Source organism: Lampris incognitus, chromosome 5 (genome assembly GCF_029633865.1).
Source record: "Lampris incognitus isolate fLamInc1 chromosome 5, fLamInc1.hap2, whole genome shotgun sequence".
NCBI classification, from domain to species: domain Eukaryota; kingdom Metazoa; phylum Chordata; class Actinopteri; order Lampriformes; family Lampridae; genus Lampris; species Lampris incognitus.
Window position 1 is genome coordinate 45,809,096 of NC_079215.1, and position 10,989 is coordinate 45,820,084.

At 49.6% G+C, this 10,989-nt stretch overlaps 1 protein-coding gene across 2 annotated transcripts; it reads right to left on the bottom strand.

Moving 5' to 3' along the window:
- Positions 1-324: 324 nt before the first annotated feature.
- pcdh18a (protocadherin 18a) lies at positions 325-9,977 on the bottom strand. 2 transcript variants are annotated; one of them, XM_056280740.1, is made up of 4 exons: positions 6,907-9,977; positions 6,220-6,275; positions 5,378-5,550; positions 325-2,081 (listed from the first exon to the last, which is right to left on the bottom strand). In XM_056280740.1, the coding sequence occupies exons 1-4, from the start codon at positions 9,394-9,396 to the stop codon at positions 1,291-1,293; spliced, it is 3,510 nt and encodes a 1,169-aa protein (XP_056136715.1). In that variant the 5' UTR covers positions 9,397-9,977; the 3' UTR covers positions 325-1,290. The 2 variants fall into 2 exon arrangements, with proteins under 2 accessions (XP_056136715.1, XP_056136714.1); XM_056280739.1 differs by having other exon boundaries at positions 6,220-6,308.
- Between the last annotated feature and the right edge of the window lie 1,012 nt (positions 9,978-10,989).

Genomic DNA, 10,989 nt, shown 5'->3' on the forward strand with positions numbered 1-10,989 from the left:
GATGGTTAATAGCTTGTTTATCAGTGGAGTCACGCATGTAAAGCACAATATAATCAGTCTCAGATGGCTTGAGTGGATGCAAAATGGCAGTATCCTGGTGTGCTCATCGTCTGTAGGCGGTGTAGTTCCAACTCTGGGCATTAAGGGGCGCTGAGATACAGGGGGGGGGGCAAATAGGGGAACCTGGCTAGTAGTTTGAATCACACAGTACAAGTGCAATTTTAAATATAGATAGATCGATAGATACATAGATCGATAGAGATGGAAATACTGGCAGACAAGAAAATTACAACTGTGAAAGAGTAAATGGATAGAATATGTGTCTGATAAGCACTCAACCCTGTCGATTTCCACTTTATTTGTCATTCATTTGTCACAACAATATGTACCATACAAAACCAATTTCCAACACTGAACACCACTGGACTTGCAGCTGTCATAATGCACACACACGCGCACACACACACACACACACACACACACACACACACACACACACGCGCGCGCACACACTCATCCAACGACAAATTTAAATACCACTCAATGTATAAAATAAACTTGGTAGAATCAGAGAGAACATTGAATCAATAGTAACACATGCAGTGACATATAAAAAATAGACATTTATCTTCTTTTTCTGTACAAACATACGTGGACACATATAAATATAGAGGTAAAAAAAGAGTGTATTTAGATACAAATGTGTTGAGATACAAAGATGAGTTGTACAGTAACATTCCGTCCAACAAAACAGGAGACATATATCACGATATCCAGGTGAGTTGGGGTTTTTTTTCTTCACATACACTGTACAGTACTGTACATCATCAAGTCAGAGGAAACAGCACGCCACTTCCGGCGTCACTGCGGAGTCCATTCACGCCACTGTAAACACTACAAACGAAGAAAGGGCTCATTTTTTTGTTGGCGTATTTCCATTGTTTCCCTTATTTGTTTTTTTTTTTTTTTTGTGAACAAATTTTGAACTTCCTGTCATCACTCACGCCACACATTTTGGAGTTCCTGTCATGTACAACTGATCTACTAGACCTCCAGGTTCCTGCTGTGAAGTCTTTATGCCGCCCGGGTCACATTTTAAACTCGGAACTTCTCTCCTCGAGCACTGCTCCTCACACCACCGAGCGGCGAGAAGCTGTTCAGTAAAGCGGCGATACAGCGTCACGGTCAACCGGAAGTAAACGTATAGTCTGTGTACATCAGCACCAAGACCTACGACTGCAAGGACTCGGTGAGATGGTTGGCTGTTAAAAGTCTACCTTCTCCGTGTTTCTAACTCTGTCGGACATCCTGCAGCAGTTTATTAATTTCATTGACCAGCTCGCTGGCGTCCATGCCAACCTCATGGCGGCTCTCGCTGCGCTTCCCCCCCAGATGGCCCTGATGGAAGACGCCGTCAAACTCATCCTCCTCGTAATTCTCCGGGATCTCTTCCATAGCTGGCAGCCATTTTAGGTGGGGCGGCTGCCCATTGGCGGAGGCGGTGGCGGGAGCTGTAGAGGAGGAAACATGATTGGCGCCTACGGTTCCATTCCCGGGGTTTAGATAGTGGGTATTTGCGGCCCAGGCGGCCACGCCAGGAGGGTAGGCGGGTCCTTTACCCCCAGGCAAAAGACCCTTCCTGTTATCCTGGGGAAGATTGTTGCCACCGCAACCGCTTCCTCGCTCCACGGCCGACGAGGACACGGGCGCACCTGTTTCGCTGCATTCGACGTAGGAGTCCATGTTGGGGGGGAGGAGGCGCTGGAACACGCTGTTCATTTCTGTGAGGAGGGAGCCGGCCCCGCCCACCGCGCCGCCCAGTTCGCCCCCTCCGCCAACGACTCCCGGAGCCCCTTCCTCTTCGCTTCCACACTCTTTGCCAAAAGTGGAGAAGCTCTTGCGGCGCTCCGAGTCCAGCGAGGCCTCGTCGTCATCGAGCGTGGGCTGCTGGGAAGACTCCTCCCCGGGGATGTACATGTTGTTGCGGTAGTCTGAGGAGGAGGCGGGGGAGGAGAGCGGCGGCATCCAGCACTGGTCGGAGTGGCCCAGGACACGACATTCATCCGTGCACAGTCTCATAGCTAAAAAGCAGGGCGTAAAGAGGGGGGGGGGGGATAGGACAAGTTCAGGCGCAAAAAAAAAACTTCATTGTCTATCACATTTCCAGAAAGGGGGACATGAAATGTTTTAAAAACCAAGAGCCACAACTCTGAGAAGTTAATGTGTGGAAGTGCGACCTGCAGATGCACCCTGTTTAAGTGTCCCTTTGGCGTGCAGCTGAGCACGCCAGGCACGTCGCTGGGTGAGACAGAAGCAGTGTTGGGTCTGAATGGACAAACATTACAGCTGGTCGAGTCAGGGGTTTGGAGTGTGATGTGGGTCCTGACAGAGACTTAGAGGAAGGAAAAGGGTAGGCTTTCTTTTGTCACCCAGCATGTCAGACACTAACAGATACCCCACCTATAACAGCCATGTAACATCTGATAACTAATATGTTTAATTAGAGTGACGTCACACCACACACCGGAAACGGGATCACATTCACACCCAGTTTGCAAATAACACTTAGTATTTCCCGTCACCCTGTTTGGGGTAAACACGCTTCATTTTGGGTACCCCCTGTTTGGGTTTATAGCGTTTATACAGGTACTGTTACGTGCTCCATCACTAATACACTAACCTGAACTGACTCTCAAACACTGTTGCATCATCATTAGAAATGAGACACTTAGTAAAGAGTCCTTCATGAGATCTGTTACATTTGCAACCAACGTTTACACAGAATAAGTAGCGTTAGTAGTAGTAGTATCAGTAGTATTAGTAATAATATCAGTAGTAGTAGTACTAGTAGTAGCAGTAGTAGCAGTATCAGTAAGAGTAGTAATAGTAGTAGTCATAATACCAGTAGTATCAGTAGTAGTAGTAGTATCAGTAGTAGTAGTAGTAGTAGTAGTAGTAGTTTCAGGATACTCATCCCAGATGGGAAAGTTACCTTATCACAGACAACATGCCTGGCAACATGCTAAACAGAGACAACATAAGTGTGGCTCGAAAGTCGTGCAGACTACAAATAGCCTACAGCTAATGTCTACCTCCCCTAAAAGACATATTATAGAGTCGGGCAAGGCAGACAACCGCTAATTTCATTCCACAGTCTCCTAATGCTAGGTACAAATACTCAGGTGAGTAATTTGCAAATAACATTCAACTCCGTTCAGACGGGTAGGATCACTTGAATGTCATATTTGGCAGCATGCAGAATGATGGACTGTGAACGCTGATGGATGATGAATGATAGGAAATACTATATTTTGGCGTTCTCTCACTCAGCTCATCTTGGACTCTGCATATGAAACAAAAAATAAATTGCTATTTGGCTCCGCTCTGAAGTCTGGCAGAAATAGAGCCACATTTGCCCATCTGAACGGCAAAATCTAAACGTATTAAAGCCGTTGAGGAGAAACAGGGATAATCTTTCCACTAGGCCCATTATCTCTTTCTCCTGGCCTTTTTCACATATCCATAAAAAGATGGAGCGAACAGGAGGAAGGCGGAGGGGGCAGGGGAGTGGGGGGGTGAGGAGATAGGAGAAAGGAGGGGTAGACCACTGCATCCCTTTCCCAACATTTCAAGATAAATATAATAAAGCAGTAAGCAGAGGGGGAGTGGCACAAACAGTAAGACAGACAGACAGACAGACAGACAGACAGGCAGACAGACAGACAGACAGACAGATAGATAGGCAGAGATGCCATCCCTGCCAGCCCTCCCCCTTTTCCCATCGTGATGATGAGAGGGAATAGAGGGAATACAGCAACAAGTGAAGGAGAGAGGGGTACAGAGACAGACTGGGAGAGAGAGAGAGAGACAGAGAGAGGGAGAATAACATCATTCTAAATGCAATTACTGTGAATTCTCCTCAGTTCAGACATGAAAGCACACCACTGTCACTCACCAGGAGGGGGAAAAAAAGAGAAGAAGAAGAGGGGAGGGAAAAAAACAGCACCCTGAGACGCATACCGATGAGTGACAGGCGACTCATCTCCGCTCCGGGGAGGATTTTACAGACACGGCTCTATCTTAGGGGCAGATAACGTACACAAGAACACACACACATACATACACATGCGCACACGCACACACACACACACACGGGGCCTCGACACACACAGTAACCTCTATTGGTGCGATAACGAGCGTGGAAATGAGGGCTGTGTGGGAGAATGAGGCTGAGTACAATGGGGATTGTGCTGGAGACAGGGTGAATGGAGAGGCTGTATAGGCAGGTGTAGAGAGGACTAATGGGCTCAGAGCTGGAACTGTCAGCGGTGTTGAAACCAAGGTGTCGGTAGGTAGGCGCAGCACGGAGGGAGCTGCAGGCGGTCTGCGGCCGACAATGCCGGGGCAAACCGGACTTCACGTGTTAACACATTATGAACACAATAACCTTTTTTTTCATGCCCAACGTTGTCTAATATTTGAATAATAATAAAAAAAAGATCCAGAAGGAAAGCGACTCAAAACCAACTCCGACTTTAACTGCACGTTAAGCTTGCCTGGAGCACCGCCATTAAGCATGTCATACAATAACACAGACCTCCCCTTTCAACTGTCACAAGCTGCACCTCCTCTGTCATACCATCAGTTGGTTGGGAAGTTCGTGGGGGGGGGGTGGCTTCCTGCCCCACTTGCACAAAGCATACCGTGATAGAGGATGAGGTGCTGCTGGTTTTGAGAATGAATAAGCCATGCGGCTCACATTGTCTAAAACAATTTGGGCCCATTTGGCAGGCATATAAGAAAGGAGACTGGGGGGGGGGGGCGGCGGCGGCGTCCAGGTAGCATAGTGGTCTATTCCGTTGCCTATCAACACAGCGATCGCCGGTTTGAATCCCCATGTTACCTCCGGCTTGGTCGGGCGTCCCTACAGACACTATTGGCCGTGTCTGCGGGTGGGAAGCCGGGTGTGGGTATGCGTCCTTGTCACTGCACTAGCGCCTCCTCTGGTCGGTCGGGGGAACTGGGGGGACTAGCATGATCCTCCCACGTGCTACGTCCCCCTGGTGAAACTCCTCACTGCGAGGTGAAAAAAGGTGGCTGGCGACTCCACATGTATCCGAGGAGGCATGTGGTACTCTGCAGCCCTCCCCGGATTGGCGGGGGGGGGGTGTGGTGTATCAGCGACTGGGACAGCTCAGAGAGCAGGGTGATTGGCCAGGTACCATTGGGGAGAAAAAAGGGGGAAAATCCAACAAAAAAAGAAAGAAAGAAAGAAGGAAGGAAAGGAGACTGTGTTTAACATGTGTTGCTGCTCAGGAGGCCAAAATGAAGTAGATGCCTCAGAAAGCACAAGCTGTGTGGAATCACAGCAGCTCACCTGGGTGGAGTCGATGGTGCATTTCAAGGTGGAGCAGGTCAGAGAAGCCCTCCCCCAGCAGAAGTCTGTCCACGGGGGACTCCCGTCCCATGTCATAGTCACTGTCCCCCGCCTCGCTGTCCCCACGACCACTGTCTTTCAGGCTGAACTTGTCCATGTCCTGCAGCGCATATCTGGGAGGCACCGATGGAAAACAAAAAAACAAAAACAAAAACAAAACAGATCATGTGTGCATAAGTACAAGATCACAGATTTGATGTCTCTAACTTAATTACAAACTGTCCTTTTAAAACTGCATTTGAAATCTAAACTGCTTCTCATGCTTATCTTAATGCCATAGCTTTTGTAAAGCCTGCAGACACCCCCAAAACAAGGCTGCTTGATTTACTCAAATCTCCAGAGGCATGAGTGCAGGTAGACTCCATCAATAAAACCGGCACAAATCACTAAGGCCATCCATAAATCTACTGTTTAGGAAACCGATGAACGTGTTTCTTCGAGTATATATACACTTGATGGCCTCAGCAAGGTAACACGTGGTATCTTCTTCTCATAGGCAACCTTTACTAAACCCAGGGAGGACACGTAACAGGACTGGTGTCAAGACGAAATCCACAGGGCATTTTTGAGCTGAATGACACTGGTATGATAACAACTGGAATATGAAGACTATAATTACACACCATCAAACGATGATCTACACATAACTGACCGACCAACAGCTGAGCCTCACAACAGGTTGTTGGGAACATATGGTACACAATGATAAACAAGTGATTCAAAATGTAAATTAAAAACAATTTCTGTTTTTTTTTTGACGGGGGAGGGATGGGGGGGGTTACCTGTAGCTGCGGGAGTATTTGTTTCCACGGAAACTGGGTCTGGGCTGGTACTGGCCCTGATGGAGCATGGACAGAAGCTGTGAGACTTGCTATATCCAAAATAACGAAAAAACAAACAAAAATAAAACAAACAAAAGGAAATAGAAAGGGAGATGAATAACAGATGGGAAACAGAGGGGGGGGGGGAGAGACAACACAGAAAACAGAATAATGGGTGAGTAAACACAAAATGGATGATGGGGAGGCTACTGAAAATGAATGAGACAAAATGGATGACATTAAAACAAGACGGGGGTGGGTGGGGGGGGGCTAGATGAATATGGAGACATATGACTGAAGGGTGAGTCACGGTTATGATGGAAGTAATGGTGGCAGGGTGTAAACAGGGTAAAGACAAAGACACATCTGTAATCATTACCGTATTAATATGAATCAGTTTGCACTGCATGGCAATATTGATTAAGCCAGTGTCAGAGATGGAGATTAGCTGATGTGCACTGATGCTGACAGCACTGGATGTGTGAAAGAATTTGTTTGTGTTTGTGTTTGTGTTTAGGGAACTGCACAACAATTGTATTGGTAGAAGTGTGTGCAAGTATCTAAACGTAGAGATGGGGTAATGGGGCACATTTGAAATAGTTAGAATAACGCGTGCGTGCGTGTGCACGTGCGTATTTGCATGCTCACCTCCACCGGTGGCGATGTATGGGCTAGCTCGAGGGCAAAACTCTCTGGGATGTGATTGGAGGAGATGGTCACCAAGCTGTTTAAGGATTGGCGACTGTGGTGGCTCTGCCGACTTCCCATTGGTGCGCGATCCAGGGGAGGGGTGGCAGACGGTGAGCGATGGTGGGCTCTGATTGGCAAGGTGCCGTTAACGGTGGGGACCAGAGTGATATCACCTTTGTGAATTTGACGCGAGGGTTTCTTGGGATGGTGCTGGTGGGTGGATTCGGCTACCCTGCAGTTGTAGGAGTGTCTGGTGTCCTTCTTCTCCCGATTACAGCGAGCGGCAAATACCACCATGATGACCAGAAGCACAGCACAGATGGCACCCAAAGAAATAATGATGATCAAGGACACGTCAAGGGAAGACTCGCCCTGGTCCATGACCTGGACGTGGTTCTCCATGTTCTCATAAAGAGTGATCTTCAGAACTGCCTTGGCACTCAGGCTCTCGCTCCCTTGGTCCCGCACCACCACTGTTAGCTCAGCATGCTCGTGGGGGAAGTTGTCCAGGCTGGCGTTGGCATGGATTTCACAGGTTCGTGGATCAATAATAAAGAAGCCGTCCTCATTGCCACTAGCAATGGAGCAGATGAGCTCAGCGTTGACGCCTGTATCCCGATCAGTCGCTCTGACCACGGTCACTAAGTGACCGGCTTCTGTAAACTTTGACACAGGCACGTCAGCAGTGAAGTTCCACAGCTGAGGGACCACAATGGCCGGGGGGTTGTCATTCTCATCCAGGATGTTTAAGACAACTGTGGCGTTGCTTGACAGTGGCGGCTGTCCTGCGTCTCTTGCCTGGATGATGAAAGAAATGCGACTGACATCTTCGCGGTCAAATGTGCGTAGCGCGTAGATGGCCCCATTGGAAGGGTCAATCGTGACATAGGTTGAGATGGAGCTCCCATGGACGGTGTTTTCCAAGATGGAGTAGCTCACCTGTCCATTGGCATCCAGATCGGGGTCACTGGCCACTAGGGAGGTCAAATATGCTCCAGGAGCATTATTCTCGGATTTGAAGATCTCATAGCGGCCCTTCTCAAAACGTGGCGGGTTGTCGTTTTCATCAGTGATGTGCACAGTGAAATGTTTCACGGTGGAGAGACTGGGTGTTCCCCGGTCCTCTGCTACTACAGTCAGACTGAATTCTGACCTCTTCTCCCTGTCCAAGGAGACGTTAGTCAAGATCATGTAGTTGTTCTCATAAGTCCTCTGAAGTTTGAAAAACCCCTGGCCGTGGAGCTTACACACTACCTCACCATTCAACCCAGAGTCTAAGTCCTCCACCCTCACCAAAGCCACAAATGTATCCAAAGGGGACGCTTCAGATATGTAGGCTGCATCCTCCTTTCCCTGAGAAGACATCAGATTAATGCTAATGTCTGGTTTGTTGTCATTCACATCTACTACCTTGACCAAGATCTTGCAGTGTGCGGGCATGGAGTTGGGACCCATGTCTTGTGCCTGCACGTCAATGTCGTAAGAGGCGACACTCTCATAGTCTATGCGCCTGATCAAGGTCAGGTGACCACTGTCAGGGTTGATTTTGAACGTCTCCATTATTTTAGGGGACACGTGACTACTGAAGGAGTACACTATTTTGGCGTTGGTGCCCTCATCGGCGTCGGTGGCATTCAAATCAATAATCAATGTGCCAGCGGGGGAATTTTCCGGGAGATCGATGATGTAGGAGGTCTTCTCGAAAATTGGGCTGTTATCGTTTGAGTCGGCCACACTGATCTTTAGGAGGGTCGAACCCGTTCTCGCGGGAACGCCCCTGTCGGACGCCGTATATTGAAGTTCATAACCTGAGCGGACCTCTCGGTCCAGGTCTCTGAGCACCACCAGCTCGGTGTATTTCGCCCCGTCGGCCCTGGACTGGACTTCGAGCTTGAAGAAGTCGTTGGGCTCTAAAGCATACGTGTACAGAGAGTTATCCCCAACGTCGGGGTCGGTGGCGCTGTCCAGCGGAATGCGCGCCCCCACAGCGGCGCTCTCGGATATCTCGATGGGGACGACGGAGCGGGCGAACTGGGGCGCGTTGTCGTTAATGTCCAACACTTCAACCTCGACGTGGAACAGCTGCAGGTGTTCGGTGGGAAGGGTCAGCACGTCGAACTGGACGGAGCAGTTCAGGTTCTTCTCGCAGAGTTTCTCGCGGTCTATTTTGGTCCTGATGCTGATTTCTCCGTCCTGCTCGCGCACGGTGAGAAAAGACGAGGATCCTCGTTGCATGGCCCTGAAACGCAGCGACACGTCGCCGGGAAGTTTGGCCAAAACGTCGGCTACGTCGTCCTTCAAACGGGCGATGACGGTGCCGACCTTTTGCTCCTCGTAAATCTGATATTTCAGTGTTTTGCCAGCAACGTGTTGGGTCGCCAGAGCCAATATGGTCATAACTTTCCACAATCTTGTCAAATAGAGTCCTTCCATTCTCCCCGATGTCATTTCAGAAACAGAGGAAAAACAAAAAACTGCCGAACTCTCAGACTGGCTCCAAAAATACGATACGCGTCAATTCTCTGAGAAACTTATCAACGCCGTGCGCCCACAGCCGCCGGTCGTGCCGCCTTCCCTCCGCGCAGCGCAGCGAGGCGAGCAGTCGGTTTACTCTACAGAACGCAGGTCGTGTTAACTCACACGAACGTCTCAAAAAACAACACAAAACATCAAAATATATCACTGTTTCAGTCCTCTGGCTATGCAAATCTGTTGCGCACATCTGAATGTGCGCGGAGAGGGAATCCGGTAGCTGCCGCTGAAAATGTGCGCGCCTCTCTCTCTCTCTCTCTCTCTCTCTCTCTCTCTCTCTCTCTCTCTCTCTCTCTCTCTCTCTCTCTCTCTCTCTCTCTCTCTCTCTCTCTCTCTCTCTCTCGCTCTGCCTGCCCGTCCGTCCGTCCTCGTCGTGCGCGTCGTGCGCTCTCCGCGGCTCCGGCGTTCCGTTTGAGGGGCGCCGGGGCTTCCTCGGAACAGACCGCCTCAAACCAACTCGCTACGCCCCGTGGAAGAGAGACAAAACGCTTCCTAAATCAAACGCCGACTGGTGACCACTCAAAACACAGAGAAAGAGATGATAAAGGGGAGGAGGGGGGATGAAGGAGAGGGAGGGGGGCAAAGAAAGGAAAGGGGGTTTACCGAAAGAGTGAAAGTGGGGGGTAAAACTCCGCCCCGAACCCTACCGGACGACCGTGCCACGACAAGGAGCCGGAGAGAGAAGAAACTCATGACAAACTTTGGGTTTGGAGCGGTTTCTGCTGGCCATTTTTTTCATACCATGAGACGAGATGGAGGTTGACGAGTCTCCTGCGCACCCCCCCCCAGACCCCCAGACACAGGGCCGTATGCGGTCTTCACCCCCTGTTAGGAGAAAAAACAGACATATCACGGTTTCCCATATTATCAGCTTAACTGTCACCCCTCCATCTGCAAAGGTGGCTTGTTGTAAAGTCGAACAAATGAGTCCTGCGCTGATGAATAATGACGTTAAACAGCTGGTCACACCTTAATCCGCCTGACGCACCGGCTGTCTCGGCATTTGATGCTGGTGTTGTTGGTTTGTTTCAAAAACACTTTTATTCTATGACAAACAGTATCCCCCTCACATACAAACACACACATACATGCACAAACATACTGTTTTTTTGACAATATAAATATATTTTTTTCTTCACATACGCTTCTTCTCCTAATCTGTGGCTGTCTATGTGCGCAGATAAAGCGGGTTAGCAGTGTGGCGAATGGCGCTGAAAAGGAGCCGGACTCTAATGAATGCCTTTAAAGAGTTGGTCACGCCGACGAACAGCCCCGGCGTCCCTGAGCATAATGCTGCTCGACATCACTCAAAACTCCCCGCACGGCACATCGGCGGCGCACTCAAGCCTGCGCGTTCACGCACGCACGCACACGCACACGCGCGCGCACGCAAATACACACACGGAAATACAGAGAGCTGAGGCAGACAGAGGCATGCGCGTACACCCCCCCTCTCTCACACGCATACACACGCGCGCACGCGCGCACACACGGGTCTTGATCTACGTG

Excerpts from the sequence above, each read along its gene's own strand:
- pcdh18a (XM_056280739.1), bottom strand. The coding sequence starts at position 9,396 with ATGACATCGGGGAGAATGGAAGGACTCTATTTGACAAGATTGTGGAAA. Across the intron at positions 6,309-6,906 it reads ATACATCGCCACCGGTGGAG|CAAGTCTCACAGCTTCTGTC; the intron begins GTGAGCATGCAA and ends TTTTGGATATAG. Across the intron at positions 5,551-6,219 it reads AAATACTCCCGCAGCTACAG|ATATGCGCTGCAGGACATGG; the intron begins GTAACCCCCCCC and ends GGTGCCTCCCAG.